Below are 16,540 nucleotides of genomic sequence, written 5' to 3'. Positions count from 1 at the left end.
GTATCTAAACCGGGGCAGCAGAAAAAGCTGCTAACCTTTTGCCTGCAGTTGAAGTGGGTAAACAAGAATAAAGGGGTGGATGGATGGCTGGGATTAGCACAAGGCATATAAAGTTTTAAAAGCTTGCTTGACTTGTATCATTTGTATTAGAAGATACATGCCTCGGGAAGTAGCTATTAACCTGTCAGCAGGGACTGTAGAAGTCACTACTAGTTGGCTCTGTTTAGTCTTTAACCCTGTCACCTCCGGTATTATTCATTACTGCTGCTTTCTTGGCAGATGCTTGGAGTAAAAAGGAGGATGGCAGCAAACCGTGGTTTTTACGATGTAGTAAAAGTAATTGGGGATGGATGTGATGAGGATAGCAGTGTAAGGGTTCTGAGGAACAGTACGCAACAAAGCGTGGTATTTCAAGTGGCCAGAACTGTGTACCATGCTGTGTTCTGCAGGCTCTGTCAGCGATGCCTCTTCACGGTCTTTAGGAGCATTGCTGCTAAGAGTGACTGTGGAAGAAATACGATCCTGATGGATTTCAGTTATTTGGGTGTTCCATGACATGATACCGTAAATCTGTTACTGCTGATACTTTCTTCCAGTTTCACCTATTTAAATGTATGTGATGTATCACTTGGAAGTTCCCCAAATGAATGATTTCCTTACTGAAATTAAGTGAAGAGAGAACATGCTTGAATGTTCAAAAACCTTCCCTTCAAAAAGGAAAAAAGTACATCTTAAGAAAAAAAAGCTTATGATATAGCTGGGGCTCTTTACAATATCTTTGGTAGTGTGAGTTTTACAGTTTTAATTCGCCTTACTTCACAGCTAAATGTTCCTCCTAGTCTGGTCTTTCCTGTTTACTCCCACGACTGGGTAGGACACATGGATGATTGTGCCCCCGCTCCCTTTTTGTTTCAAAGGGAGGGGTGATGCCTGCCTTACTGTGCCCAGGGAGCTGTGGCTGTGCTTAATGCATGTGTTGTGAGGACTTAACTGCTACCTTGACCTCCTCGTGCTTCTGATTCTCAGAAAAAAGTCTTGAGAATTAGGTTTCCGATAAATGAAACGTGCTTATGAGAAATAAACTGGAAACATGTTGGGATTTTTCTTTTGTGAAACAAATTTCCTTGCAAGTAAGAAGTGTTTTTCAGTGAGGAGAAAATGAGCATAGGCTTGCTTATATTCTTGTCATCTGCAAGACAGACAATAGCTTTGCCACTTTGATTTTTACAATAAAGAAGTGTTTTTTAAAATCTTCAGATAAAAGTTGGATTAAATCTGCCCAAAACAGTGATGTAGGGTGCCCATAGAAACCTTACCTTGCATTAAAACTTAAGGTGAACAGGATATTTAGCATATTATTTCTATTCAAGAGCTTATGTTATTTTGCCTTTTTTTTTTTTTTTTTTTTTAAGCACTATGGATAAGCTTTGAAACTAGAAGAATGCGGGAAGGCCCTTCATTGCACAATTAAAGCAGAAAACCCTTAGCTCTAAACTACCATGCAGTAAAGAAAGTAGTGGAGCTGGTTTGGCAGCTCCAGTGTAATTGGATATTATTTTGTTGTTTAATGTTAAGCCTAAACATAAGAATTAATCTTTCAAGGATATGACAAGGGAATGTAGAAATTATGCAGATGGAATGCTGTGGTGAGAAAACAGAATTCAGCCCTGGAGTCAACATGTAAGCTGTGCAAGTGTCTCGCACAAACTGTCCCCTCTTTGTACCTTAATCACTCTGTCATAACTTAGGAGGCTGAAACGATCATCAGGATCTTTTTTACAGGAGGTGGTAGAATTGTCCCTTAAATCCCCCACATTTTTAAAGAATCTTTACCTTGCGATTCTTTATACAGTCAGAGTAAATTGTTTGTCATCCTTGGAGTAATCAAAGATTCGGAAAACAAGGATTTAGCAGTTACTTCGTCTAATTAAAGATTTGGCTTTTAAAATATTTATGTAATTAGTCATGCAAACAGATGCTCAGTGTATTTATTTCATCATCTTTTTCACTGAAATCAGAGAATTTATTTCCATGTGCCCTTTGCTAAGATAAAGACCTGTATAAACTTGGGTCTTACCGCATTTTGCATCTGCTTAAATTGCTGCAGGAGAAGATGCATGGGGTATTATGCTTACCTTCTTTGGAATCCTGTTGCCCACATAATTGAATAGAATGTTTCAAAATCTGGCTTTGAATTGAGAGCAATTTTGAAGTATTTCAGCTTAAAAGGGAACTTCTATAAAAACATTACCTTTTGGGTTTAAAAGAGCATGGCCACATTGGTCCTAGCTAAACGTTACTACAGCTGTACCATAAGTGTGGGTAATAGGCTTGGTCTGAGACTCGGTAGTGAAATTGGCCAGCTGTCTCTTTGCAGGAGGCTTCCTCAGAATCATTGAGAATCTCTACATCGGTAGTCAGGCACTCTGGTGATCTACAAGAGAAACATTAAACCAATTAAGGAAGAGCTTACAGAAATGAAGCTGGCATTATTTGGTACATCTTCTAATACGGAAATACTTTTGTAGACCTACAAGTAATAGTTGGAGGGATTGGGGGGAGGGCTGTATGTTTGTTTCTTTTAAATTACATCTTTTTTTCCTCTTTGAACTTTTTCTTAGACCTTAGCAATGTTATGAATTCCACTTCAAATATAAAGGCTGTGAATGGAAAAGCTGAAAGTAGTGATAGCGGAGCAGAATCAGAAGAGGAAGGGCTTCGTGAAGAGGAAGAAAAAGAACTGCAGCTAAATGGAAAGGGTATGTTTTCTGCACTTGGACCATTATCTCTTCCAAAATTATTCTTAAATACCTAAGTGGCAGGAAATCAGAAAGGATCATGAATGCTGTCCTTCTTCAGGAGAATTAGGTGGAAATACATGTGGATGTATGTGTGAAAATGGCAGTGTCTCAAGTTGGGTTTTAAGACTTAGAACTAGTACAAATTTGTGAGCTGTGCCGTACAATTTCTGACTCAGCTAGAAAGTTCTGTCAGTAGTTTAGCTAAAAGTCTGAATTGTTCTGGATTTTGTTGCCTGTACTGTTTGTAAGAGCTGTGAATGGCTACATGGGCTGTAAGAGTAGAATTGAAAATCACTTTTTATTTTTTCCTTCAAACAAAATAAATCAGAACTTTCACTGAGATTCATTTAGGGGGTACATAAAGAGTTTTGAGAAATACCAGCATCAAGTAAAAACCAAATGAAATTACATATTTAGAATTGTATAGGTTTTTTTCCTCCAAGGACGTTAGGATTATTATTCAGTTTATCAAAGACATCAACTTTGGATCTGCTTACTTACATTTTAAAGATCATCTGCTCTTTATGCAAATTAAATTTTATATTTACGCTTTTTACAAGAACAGAACAATCCCTGTGACTGTGAATCTAGGAGCACTTACATATTTTGTTCTGCAGATACATTATACATACAATCCATTAGAAAGTTAACTACTTGGAGAAATGTATTGCAAGCTATTAGGTGCATAGCTTTCTATTTGCAAGGTTTCCTTGTTCTTTTACAGACTATAAGAATGTGAAACCAGAATCTGCAGCTGCTAAGGATTTGGAAAGTATTGTCTCTAATGGCTGTTACAAGGACAGCTTCATCCCAGATATGCAGAACGTCCTCCAGACCAAATCTGCCCTGAATGGCTTGAACCAGGAGGAAGAAATAAAGAAAACAGAGCCAAGCCTAGAAATAGCTAATAACAGTGCTCACCAAGGTATTGTCCTTGCAAGACCATGTTTTCAGTTGCACATGTTTTTAATGGAAAAATTTTCTTGAAAGCTTAATCCTGGGGTTCAGAGACTAGCAATGGTGTCTTCCAGCTGTAGAAACCTGAAGAAAGAATACTCCAAAATAAAACATCAAATGAGTCTTTAAATAAGTTTAAAATAAGTCTTCGTAGGAGGTCCTACGAGAAAGAGAGAGATTGAATTAGGAGACAAAGAAGCGCAAAATCACAGAAGTGCAATTGTTTTAAAATCATTATGCTACCTATGCAAATACTGTTTGCCTTTGACAGCTAATTTGTAGTGAAATGAAAATGACTAGTATCTTATTTGTCATTCTCAAAGGCTGAACATACTGTAAGTGCCAGTTTATTGAAACTGATGTCTAAAGATACAATTTTAAAACTAACAGGTAGTTTTAGGCAAAACTGCTTTGTACTGAGCTTGGGAAGGAGAGTGGAATGAACAAGGTAGAATTAAAATTATCAACTTCTAATGCAGAAATGCCAATATGAGGTATAGTTTTCCCATTAGTAAAAGTTTTATATAATTCCTGTGTTACCTCTTCATTCAGGATCTAACTTTAGGATGACAGTTGTAAATAAAAGGGGCATAAGTTGAAGCTCATGTAGACTTTTTAACTCCTTGCTTTACTCTTTGACAGGATAGGTTCACATTTACGAAACCTGTGCATATCTCCTTTCCGTACAGGTGCAAATGAAGAGAATACTGAAGAGGTCTCAGCAGCTCAGCACTTAACCAGTGATTCAGACAGTGAAGTTTATTGTGACTCTATGGAGCAACTTGGACTAGAAGAGGTAGGGTCTTAGTATTCCTAGGTGTATTTTGAAACTGGTATGCTTGCTTTTAAATAGGTTCCTATCTATCAGGTGAACCTGGACACACAGAGGTGAAGTAATTTGTGTGCCTTCCTCCTGTTTGGACTATAGTTTTTTTGATTTTTTTATTGTCAGCCTTTTACAACTTGATTGCTACTGATCTAAAAGCCTTGAAATTTTTGCCCTCAGAGAATTTGTGAGGGGAAGGTACTGAAAACAGCAGTACAAAGAAACTAAGGGCTGTGACCACAGATTAATTTAGGGTCTCATAACATATATAGGGACCAGAATCCATCTGGATCCAACTCCTCTTAAGAAGCAATAGGTGTCTTTGCCACACTGAAGTTTTTGCATGTTCTTTTTCTGGCCTGATGAATCCTGCATTTGTTTCTTAGAATAAATAGAGAGTAAGCTTTAGCAGGTGGCCTGTAGTCCAATGCCTGAAAGTGGCTTAGGTCTAAAGAAGTGGGAGATGACAATGATTTCTGGATTCTCTTGTACTCTCTTTAGCCATAATATTTGTGTCTGACTTTCATGTAAAAGGTGGGCACCAACTATGCTGGCTTAGTTTTGACTGAATTTGTACTCCTGCTTATTGTGTGAACTGCAATCTTAGTTGGCTTACTGGCTTGGACCTCCTTCAGAGGTCCAGTTTAAGTGTGGACTTGCAGATTGTAGTCACCTAGTTTCCTGATTCTGGGGAGGAATATATGAATGATGCATGGGATCAGAAAGACCAGTAAGCACTCTAATACTGCATCATTCTCTTGTCTAGCTGTTTCTTGAGGATCTAGAGAATTCCATTTAGCAAATCAAAAATCTACTGCGTAATGAAGTGTGTTGGGAAAGGTGATTTGGTAGAAGTGCTGCAAGTACTCTTACCTAAGTGGTTTCCCAATCATCTTATTGAGTATTGTTCAAGCTTGTTTGAGATTCTTTAATTTAGGTGGGTGGATAATTTGTTAAAGAGTTTCTCAACCTGCATGAGAAAAGTTCTAGTTTTGAACAAAATAACAAATTTTCAGGTATATGTAAATAAATATACAAGTGGAACAACAGTTGGATCAATTCAGACTGAAGAGGTTCATTTAAAGAATTAAATACAGCTTTGTATTGGAAAATATGTAGCAAACACTCTGTCCTTCAATTCTGTTGATACAGGTTTATGAACTGCTGTTTCACAAACAGGATTTTGGCAGAAGATTACATTTCATTGCCCCCCTTTTGGTTATTTTGGCTTTTTCGTGGAGTTATTTTTCAGCTAGCTGAGGTCTCCAGTCTGCTTCAGCATATACTTGTGCAGTGCTTGTCCTTGCCCTGAACAAAGGGTTCCTTGTACCATCTTAAGGCAGTCCTGTTGGCAGAGCATGTAATTGTGACCTGATCAATGCATATCTCATCCATTTTTAATATCTTCCTACAGTACCACCAATTTTGAGTAAGAATATGATGGAATACTGTGCCTTTTTTTTGTTTGGTGAGAGGTACAGGGTGCAGCCGAGCTTTTTGGAACAAGTTGATGTGATGCAATGTGATCCCTTTACTGTAAGTGTAACCACTGCCTACTCAAGGTTGCTGATAGCATGTGACTTTTGAAAGCATGGCTCACAAATGCGAGTTAGGATACTACTTGATATCCTAACTGTTTAGGAAGCAAAGCCAGTTTTACAAGGGAAAACTGAAGATTTTCAGATCTTAACGTTCTATTTTAGTAATTACTGAGTATTACTGTATGTTGGAAGTGTCTACAGTGATTCCAAGTGGTGTCGCTGTTTTGAGAATATTTGCCTCAAACACATTTTCAGTCTGAGAAGGACATTTAGGCAATAGTAGGCATGTTCTACTGGACAACAACTGCTCCTGTTAAAAGAAAAGTCTTAATTCTGGGCAAACTAAAGTGAAACTCGAGATGATGCGTCTTCCTTTTTTTTTTGTTAACTGTCATATTTTACAGAATTTAATTACTTGCTAATGTTAATTTGTAGCCCTTGGAGATCATCACATCAGCTAAAGGATCTTTAAAGCATTCATCCCATTTCTTGGATGTAGATCACAGTCTTCTGTTAGAAAATACGGATTTTCCAAGGCGTGCTTGCATGACTTATGGGAATCTCCAACCTGGAAATACTGTAGAGGGGCCAGCTCAAGAACAGGGTGAAGTCAAGTGTGGAGGAGAAGATGGCAAAGCCAGTAATGGGGGCCCTCACAAGGAGAAGAAAAGTGGAGAAAAAGCAGATTTCTACGGTGTCAGAAGAGGGAGAGGTACTGTGCATGCTGCTTTTGTGTTCCCCACTCTCCTGACTGCCAAAAGTCACTGGTGCTGGAGAAGTACTTGTCAACATTCTCCAGTAAGGTGGTCATGCTGTATAGTGCTTCTGTCATTCACAATAAAAAAGATAACAAAATCCTAATTACAGTGGGTAGCAATCAGTTGTGTCTTCAGAGTATTTATTTCATTCATAGTAAGTATTACAAAAGGATTTTCTTGTGCTATAGAGATCTTGTATAAGCACGTTGGCTTCTTCTGTTTTGGCTTCCCTTAAACTCCAGCTGCTGTTCATGGCACCTGTCTGTTTAGAAATTTAATCTTCAAAAGCTGTCTGTGCATAAGAAGAGTTTCTTTACAAGTTACATACTTATTTTTAAATGCATATGCATTTATATCTCTATGGTGTCTTTACTTGAAACCATGGAACATCTTGGAAAGGTATCAGTGATTCATTGTTTTCTATATAATTGGAGTGTTAGCCACACTTCTGAGGGACTCTGATACTATCTATTGTGATTCGTAATAAGATGTTCAATTTCTGTTGGATCTCCACTCTTTTTAATTCCCTAATACTTCTAATACTGTCACCTAGGCGTAGTACCATATGCCAGTGGTATGATCTACAAAGGGTAAAGATTATTGTACTAAAAAAAAAGGCAGGAAGTATTTTATATATATGTATGCCTTTTTGTATGGCACCTGTATGTAATCAGATGCAAAATTAAAAAGAAAATCCATTTATGTGGCAAACTGTTGTGAAGGGTATATTATAGTTTAACCCTCTCCCCTTCTCTCTTTTGTTGTTTTACTTAGGTTTGCTGCTTGCAGGCAGAAACATGATAGGCTAGCTGTACATAGTTTAAAGGAGTATTGTAGGTTTCAAAGAATTATCTTTTCTCATTAGTCTATTCCGGTGTTCTTTGTTTTCCAGCTGGAAACTGTGCCAAACTTAAAACACACCTTCCCTTGATAATAAGACAGATGTTACTTTTTGCTAGGACAGAATTTACTGCTGAACTTGACTGGATGTAAATTAATAATTTTTTGCTAAATGTTTATGCATTTCTAGGACCTTGAATGACGCTGTCACACTGAGGCTGTAGGGAAACATCTCAAATGATGTTGCAGTAACCTCCCAGTGCTTTTGAACTGTCTGAACATAGTACGACTAGGAGTACCACACTGAGCTTGGGAGGGAGAAAGCTGAACTGTTAAAATAAACATTTTCAGTAAGAGTTGGTAGCCCATCCTGTGGTTTATCTATCTATTTTTTTCTCCCTCAAAATAGGGCATAGACTTCAGCCTCTAGGAGATGGTTCACAAGGTGGTCAGATGGGTAGTGGAGGGGACGGAGAGCGCTGGGGATCTGACAGAGGACCCAGGGGTAGTCTCAATGAACAGATTGCAGTAGTGCTGATGCGATTGCAAGAAGACATGCAGAATGTCCTTCAGAGGCTGCATATGCTGGAGGCGGTTACAGCATCACAGGTATTATTCACTGAAGTTATTCGATTACTTTTTATTAAATGTCCTTGGATATGTTTATGCTTTTTAAAATTAAGATTTCAGACAATATTTTCTTAAACTGCGGAGACATTTCAGTTACATTCTGTAGTTTATTCCAACTTAAAATTTCTTACTGGTACCTAGTCTCAGGAGCACAATTCAGAACCCTTTTACATGTGAGCAGAAACATGCATTTTGACCTAAATATTAACCATTTATTATTATACTGATTTCTGATCAGACTAATCTTAGCCATAGTTATTGATACACTTTACATAGCTGCTACGTGGAGATTTCCTAGTTAATGTTAGTAATAAGTGATCCCAGATAATTTTTTGATCAGTAGATCTCAAAGCATTTTCAAAGTGAGAAATTATCTTAACCTTCCAGACTGGTAAATGTTTGCAAGGCAGAACTTCTGATTTCATTTTTCAGTTAGCAGAAGACTGATTCTTCATAGCATTCTTGCTCCGCAAAGTAATCCAGCTTTCTTGGAATTTCACATCATGTATACAAGACAGGCAAAAGAAGTCTTAAGCAAGTATAGATATTTATTGATACAGTGTTTCTTTTTCCTTCTGTTTCAATGGAAATGCTGTATATTCAGGAGAATAGAATATGCTGTGAGTATAGTTGAACCAGCAACCCAGTGTTTGTTTTTGTTTGACTTACTGATGTATTTTGATCTACCTGGGAATGAAAGAGCTGTACAAGCAGTATCCTATGGGATGCATACTCCAAATCTAAGGCAGCCAGGGAAAAGGATTTATTAAAACCATGATCTCACTCCATCACAGCTATTCAAGAATCTGATGTTTGAATACAGAATGATATTCTTCTTTTTTTTGCCTGAGCAATATATGAAGAAACAGTAAAAGATTCTTCCCCAGCAGTTCATGCTGTGCTTGCTACCCCTACCTAAGAAGAAGCAGAAGCTTCTTTATCTAAGAACTTTATCTAAGTCACACTTAGATAAGTTAAGAAACACCTAGAAAACTGACTGCTTTGTTTTTGTGGAAGCACCACAATAGTGTATGGGAATAGCCTTGAAAAGTTTCTGGTACTTCCCATTTTCTGGATTGCCTGGAAGATTTGGAACAGAGTATTCTCATTCCTTTATGCTGTTAGACATGCCTGTAGCTATAGCTAAGGGCGGACTGAAACAGTGCTTTTTGCCTTTGTATAGACTGGGGTTGAAACATGTAATCATACAAATTAGGCTGCTGGGATTTCTGCTCTGTGCTGCACCTGCGGGGACTGGACCAGAGTTGAGGAAGTTGCAATGACCAGTTGGGCAGGGAGGCTTTGAAAAACTGTAAAGAGATCCAGTAAGTGATGCCGATTCATTTTTTAACACACAGAGATGTGATAAAAATGCTAGAAAGGGTAATGGAAACGTGAGAGGTAAGTTGGAAACTTGAGTGGTGAAAGGAGGGTTGCAGGGGTGTGGTTCTGTTCCTTAAACTGTCATATATGCAGACTGCAAAGCCTTCACACGGTGAAAAACTTCATATTCACATTTTGTGAAGCAGAAAAATTTTGATTGCAGTTTCCTTTTTATACTTACCAGCTTTTGTTTGTATTTAAAGGCAAAATCTGCAGCACTACACTCAAATTATCAGCCTGCCTCCTCTGTCAAGGTGAGATATTTTTTTTCTATTTGTAAAAAGCAGTGTGAATGGTGAAAGCAGATGAGATGAATATTTTATGTCTAGCTCTTAGGATGTGCTTTTCATATTGTCTCTCTCTTGACAAGGAGATAAAAAATAATCTGTGTCTGAAGAAGTTATTTGATAATCTTTTTTCTGGTCTTACTAGTGTTTTCTGCTTTGATATGGTAGTATTTGACGTGATTGAGAAGTATGTGGTGTTCAGGGTGTGCGCACAGATTGCTGACTAGAATTTTTTTCTGTTTTCCTTAGAAACCATCATGGTGGCCCTTTGAAATTTCTCCGGGTATTTTAGCTTTTGCTGTCGTGTGGCCATTTATTGCCCAGTGGTTGGTACATGTGTATCTTCAAAGAAAGCGAAGGTAAAGATGTGCATTCAGTAGGGCATATATATAGTGTATTTCATCTGTTTAAACCCATACGTAGTATATCATGTTATGTAGACAGGACATAGAGTACTGCCTTCGTGCATAAGAAGAATGCAAGGGTGTGCTCTCAGTAAGGCTTTGACAGTGTATCTGGAACATCAGGTCAGTATCAAAATAAGGAGCTTGATAACAATTGCTTTGATAAAACCTGTTTCCTTGAGTTCTTTGTTTCAAGACATGTCTTGCTTAGTGTTGCATTGTATGCATCAGTGACTCATAGCTCTGAAGATACAGGCTAAGGCAGATTGTAGAGTCCTTGGGTATGGTTATGATAGGAAGGTGCATGTTTCAGTCCCAAGAACTCAAGCCAAATGCGCAACAAGAAATTCTGGAAGCTAACAGGAGTGCTTTCCATTAGCTGGGAATTCTAGGAAGAGACTTGTATAGTTGTGTTTGCTTTGAAGGGTTTCTCAGCGTAAGAATGTATTGGTTAATTTTACTTTATAAGTGGTATGCTTTATATGTGGCAGTTTAGGTTAAGTCCACGAAATGTGATGCAGGATAAATAATTTCAGTGAGCATACACAAGTGGGTGAGGCTGGATAGCTTGGAAGTGTCTTCATGACACTGTCTGATACTCTCACTCCCAATATCGTCTTGAGCCATTTTCACTGCTTCTAGACTCTAGTCCCCTCATGCCACGAGAAAAATTTTTCCTATCAAATCCTTTGCAAAGTCCCATCTGTCAGCTGTTTCTCATTCAACATTTGCTAGCACCTTACTACGATATTTTTGTAACCTCTACTTTGACTTCCTTCAACTGAAGGACAGTTGTACTCTCATCTTACCTTTTTTAACTCTCAAGTGAGTGTTCTCTAGTTGCCATGTACTTCAACCTCACACCTGACTTTGTTACCTTAGCATACCGTTTTTTCCTCTCTGTCAGTATGCAGAGTCTGCATATGTGTGGATCTTACTACAATTAGCTTAAGTTGTTCTGGCTTTTCTGATATTTGACAGTTTTATGGTATAGTTTTCTCTCACCTGGTAAATCACAGAAACACAGAATGGTTGAGGTTGGGAGGCACTTCTGGTGGTCATCTGGTCCAAACCCCCTGCTCAAGCAGGGACACCTAGAGCCATTTGTCCAGGACCGTGTCCAGATGGCTTCCAAGTAGCTCTGAGGAGGGAGACTCGCACAACCTCTCTGGGCAGCCTGTGCCAGTGTTCATCTCTCCTTATAGGAGAAATGCTCCAGTCCCTTTATCATCTTCATGGCCCTTCACTGGACTCTCTCCAGTATGTCCATGTCTCTCATAGCCAGAACTGGACACAGCCAGGTGTGGCCTCACCAGGGCTGAGTAGAGGGGAAGGATCACCCCCCTCGACCTTCTGAGAGGGATAATACAGCTCGCCAGTGCCGTTGGCCTTCTTTGCTTCAAGGGCACGTTGCTGGCTCATGTTCCACTTGGTGTCCACCAGGACCCACATGTCCTTCTCTGCCAAGCTGCTTCCCAGCTGGGCAGGCCCCCGTATGTACTGGTGGCCTTGTTCCTCCCCAGGTGCTGGACTTCCCCTTGTTCTTCCTGAGGTTCCTGACAATGTGTTTTTCCATCCTGTTGAGGTCCATCTGAATGGCAGCACCACCCTCTGGCATATCAGCCACTCCTCCCAGTTCTATGTCATCTGCAAATTTGCTGAGGGTGCACTCTGCCCCATCATCCAGGTGATTAATAAAGATGTTGAACGCATGCACTGCTAATTACTGGCCTCCAACTAGACTTCTGTCACTGATCACCACCCCCTGGGCCCAGCCCATGGTGTTGTAAACGATACAATGCCCACAAAGGCTACAGCTCTGCCAGGGAGTTACCCTGCCTCAGAGCTGTCATTAGCAGCATTGGTGTTAATTGCACTGCCTAATGCAACTAGAGATTGTGCTACTAAGGTTTTTAGGCAGTTACACGTTTTCCTTATTTCCTGCACTGGTAAACAGAGATTGCCATTTCATCAGCAAGGACAAAGTTTTTTAAGATCAGTACAATTTTTTTAGTGTCTTACGTGAGGCTCCCATGAACTTTTGTGTTATTTAGCTAATAGCTCTTGAATGGCCGTGTTCTCTCTCTGAACAGTATGCTGTTCTTGTAAACCTTTTTTGAGCATCTGTTCTGACCTCTGGCACCCTCAATCAATTCACAGGTTCAGTCAGAAATCAGTTTTTAGAAAAGCACCCTTTCTAGCAATTTTTGTAATATATTGTTCTAACGATTCAGAGCTTAAATGAATAAACAAATGGTAAATTATTTTTAGTTTGGATTTGTCGTCTTGCAGCTCTCATCCATTGGATTTTCCTAGATCTTTATCTAATCAACAGAGTCTGTAATGTGTGTTCCATGGTGGGTGCTTTATTACTATCATCAGGTCATCTCTTAATCTGTTGCTTAAACAAAACAGCTGGAGCAATTGGAGTCTTATTTTAGGGTTGTTTTTTCCAGCCTTGGGATGGTGCTGGTGGCTTCACAGTTTGTCAATACTCTTTTTGAGTTCTGGACACCAGGGTTTGTGCCACCATCTGCTAACGGTAATATCAGTCTCTGAAATACAGACAGTGCAGCCCTAGATAGTCCTTGGTTTGTTTACTCATTCATGGATTGTCTTAAAATGAGAAGAACTTCAAGAACGGAAACAACTAAAGAAATTTCTGTGTTCTTCAGCTTTGTTCTTTGTTTCTGAAGAAATCTACCCATAGCCAGAATTTAAGGATTATGCTTCTGCATCACCTTTCCACCTGGAGTTCCATCTCCTTTAGCAACGGGTAGGAAGCTGATCAGGTATACTCAGAGAGAAAACAGAATTGCAAAACAAGAGCCTTTCTCTGTTGTGCTGTTGCCAGTTTCAGCTTGTACTCTGTTAAGGTGTGTAAGCTTTTAGGCAACAGCTGTACACAGTACACATATTGACCGCATGTGTGTACTTTTAATTTTAAAGTACATAAACTGGGGCAGAAACCAGGAGTCTGTGCTACCGCGTGAGTGAGGTTTTCTCATGGTGAGGCTGTGGAGCCACGACTCCTCCACTCTTGTGCAGTGGAGCAAATTCCACGGAACTGGTGGAAGGAAGGCAGGCCGCCTGTAGCCAACAGCTTTGTTTAGCTCGTGTCCCTGGGAAGGGATAGCTCAGCTCACCTTAGCACCCTGCTGCACGGCCTTCTGCCTGGTTTAAGCCTTCTGAGCCTCTTAACCTGTCACTCATTTATGGGGAACTTAATGGTGAACATCTGGGTACTTATATTGGAGCCTTTACTGCAGAAAGCTTGAAAACCCGAATCCCAGGGGCTCTAAAACCAGATCACAGATAGAAATATATTTTTAGTAATAATTGAGAGTTCTTCAGATTCAGCTGACACTTTTAGAACATTCCGACTGCGTGTTTTCTGGAGTCACTGGAAAATCGGCTCCTAAGCATTGCTGTGCTGTAGGCTAGCAAACCACTGACTGATGTGGTCGGGGACTGTTCTGAGGAATTTAATCTGCAGCTCAGAACTCTTAGTGATGCTCTGTACTTCTCATTGTAAATTGTGCCAGTTTTGTAAACTTGCAGATTGTTTTATAACTTGAGGGCAAATGTCAGGTATCTTGAAGCAGTGTTGTATTTTCATTGATTGGAAATCATTTACATGTAACCTTAATTGATTTTTTTTTTTATTTAGACAAAAAACTCATATGTGAAGGTACATTTATTTATTTGGTTCTTTTTCTAGAAAACTGAACTGAGAATTCATGACTTTGCTTGAAGACTTCTAGCAGAAGATAGCACTGGAAAGCGAAGGAATTCTGAATTCTTATAGAATCTCAGAATCTGGGATGATGTTCTTTCTGTTATAGTAACATTTTGTACTACCTTTGAGCTAAACATTTAAGGATTAACATTATTGAAACTTGAATGATTCACGGCTCCTAGGTTACAAATAAATCCAACAATTCCATCCTCAAAACCATATGAACATTAATTATTTTGGAACATGCTTGCAGATGGGCCTTCAGTAATTACTGGTCTTGCTGATGTTAGATGATGAAGAAAGTAAAATCTTTGTAAAAGAATAAGTGAGAAAGATGTAAAACTGTCACTTTAATGTAGAAATAATTTTATAATCACAGCATCCCTGCCTGTTTTTCCACAGGTTTACATATTATCAAATGAAAGCACTAGTAAAGTATGAATCAAATACATTGTAAGCTGTTGGGAAAATATGATACAGCTCTGAGGAATTCAACTAGTTACCTTTGCTGCTAAACCAGTGTGAGGCAAATTTCCACGTGAACTGGTCAGAAATGAAATTGAATCCATCACTTATCCTTTTCAGATTGTAAAGGAGATTTGGGAATTTATGTGTCTTGAAAGTTAGAGCCATTAATAACAGGGACTGTTCAAATACAAGTTTGGAAACTGTGTGGTACAAGGGATCCATCTAAAGAGGCTGCACCTTATATTTTTAACTTTGGTAACTGTGTACTTGTTGACAACAACTTTTTTTAACTGAAATATGTAGTTTAGGCACAAGGTGCTGGAAAATGAGATGAAAGCTATCTCTGTAATTATATTTCTTAAGAGCTGAAAAAGCTTAGTGCACTGTAAGTTTTCTGTTGTCAGTTTATGTCAAATTAAAATCAGATTTAATCTAGCCCTAATCCGTTGTGGACTTTTCCCAAGTCATATCACAGAAAATACCAGTTCTGGTATTGCTTTCTCTTACCCTTCTACTTCCTTTCAAAACAAAACTTTTCAGCTAATTTTGGTGCTGATTTCACACACCCCCACCCCCCTTTTCATGAACTATTTATTAACCAGTATGCAAACAGAATTACAACCTTGTGAAGTTTGCTTGATTAAAGCATGCTTTATGCTTTATTTTAAAAAATTCAATATATTGTCTAAATCTCTGGGAATGTACTAAAATTCGATTTGACAAAACACTAAGACATGCATTTGCTATGAAGAACTGTATCATAACAAAACCCTGTGTTTAAGATCTGAATCTTCAGAAATTTCACCATATTACTGATGTGCTTTCATCCTCCAGCTGGACTACATATTACAAATTTTTCAGGAAAGTTATTTTTCATCCTTCCTAAAAAAATCTTCTCCAGTTTGGAAAAGATTTTTCATACAAGCTATACTGTATCACAGTACGTAATCACAGAATTTAATGTTTGTTTTGCCAGAGCAATTTTAATCTTGTTTTTAGTCAAGTGTGGGTTTTTTTAAGAGTTACTTTTCCTACTCCTGATTTTCTTGTTGTAAGGCTGAATTAAAAATTAAAATGGTCAGAACCTCTTTGAAGACTGCTGTAACAGTCAGATGGTTTCATGTGCCAGAGATCAGTTTGGGCATGAGATGTACTGACAACTCAGGTTTGAACAAAGTTTATGCTGGAAGGGAAGTTGCACTGTGACCTGAAGCCATGGTACCTGTAGCTTGAAGTTCTAGAGTGAGTGACGACTTCTCATAAAATGATAAAAATGATTATACAGGAAGGATACTCTAGCTTGAAGGTCACTAAAAAAAAAAAAAAAAGCAAGCTCCTGCAGCAGCATGTCTTCCGATCGGATGAAGCACCCTGGAGTGCCTCCTGCCCCGGGCCATAGCCATGTTACACGCAGGTGTCTAGCTTTTAGAGATGGTATGGACATTCTCCAAGGTACTTACCTGTTAACTTCCTACTGAAATAACTGTAGGCACGTGCTATCCTTGTTATTTATTCATGTTTCAATAAATCAGTCCCTTACTATTTCATATTTTATCTTGGACTTTCTTAATGTGTAATAAATGCTGTACATTGGATGCTTTGGCTGTACAGAAGAGGCTGCTGGTTACATGGTGAAGCAGCAGTCTCAGAAATTGTAATACAAGTCACTTTTATAACCATTTACTTGTACCTCACAACTGGGCCTCAGCTACTAGGAGTATCTCAAACTCCCTGTAACCTGAACAGATTTCCAGGTAGCTGGTGTTTCATCTTAAGTTAAGGAAAAAGATTTTCTTTATGATTTGCCCAGGTACAGAGAGACAGTTTTAACTTGGAGAAAGTGGCCGAAGCAGCTCACTGGAGCTTAGACGTGGGGTGGGGTGTTCCAGCTGGCACTCAAACCTGT

General features: G+C 38.9%; 1 protein-coding gene across 3 annotated transcripts in view; it reads left to right on the top strand.

Moving 5' to 3' along the window:
• ACBD5 (acyl-CoA binding domain containing 5) overlaps nucleotides 1-16,176 on the top strand; it is a 32,088-nt gene extending 15,912 nt beyond the window's left edge. For 2 of the 3 annotated variants that reach the window (XM_055707186.1, XM_055707187.1), the window contains 8 exons: nucleotides 2,622-2,759; nucleotides 3,526-3,726; nucleotides 4,448-4,554; nucleotides 6,561-6,837; nucleotides 8,133-8,332; nucleotides 9,940-9,990; nucleotides 10,273-10,382; nucleotides 14,149-16,176. In XM_055707186.1, coding sequence (XP_055563161.1) covers nucleotides 2,622-2,759; nucleotides 3,526-3,726; nucleotides 4,448-4,554; nucleotides 6,561-6,837; nucleotides 8,133-8,332; nucleotides 9,940-9,990; nucleotides 10,273-10,382; nucleotides 14,149-14,161 — 1,097 coding nt within the window. In that variant the 3' untranslated portion in view covers nucleotides 14,162-16,176. The remainder of the gene's footprint in view (nucleotides 1-2,621; nucleotides 2,760-3,525; nucleotides 3,727-4,447; nucleotides 4,555-6,560; nucleotides 6,838-8,132; nucleotides 8,333-9,939; nucleotides 9,991-10,272; nucleotides 10,383-14,148) is intronic. The other variant, XM_055707188.1, reaches the window with a different exon arrangement.
• The last annotated feature ends 364 nt before the right edge of the window (nucleotides 16,177-16,540 follow it).

This window comes from Falco cherrug, chromosome 4 (genome assembly GCF_023634085.1).
Source record: "Falco cherrug isolate bFalChe1 chromosome 4, bFalChe1.pri, whole genome shotgun sequence".
NCBI lineage: Eukaryota > Metazoa > Chordata > Aves > Falconiformes > Falconidae > Falco > Falco cherrug.
The sequence above is the reverse complement of the archived record's forward strand: the minus strand, read 5'-3'. Positions and strand labels throughout refer to the sequence as shown.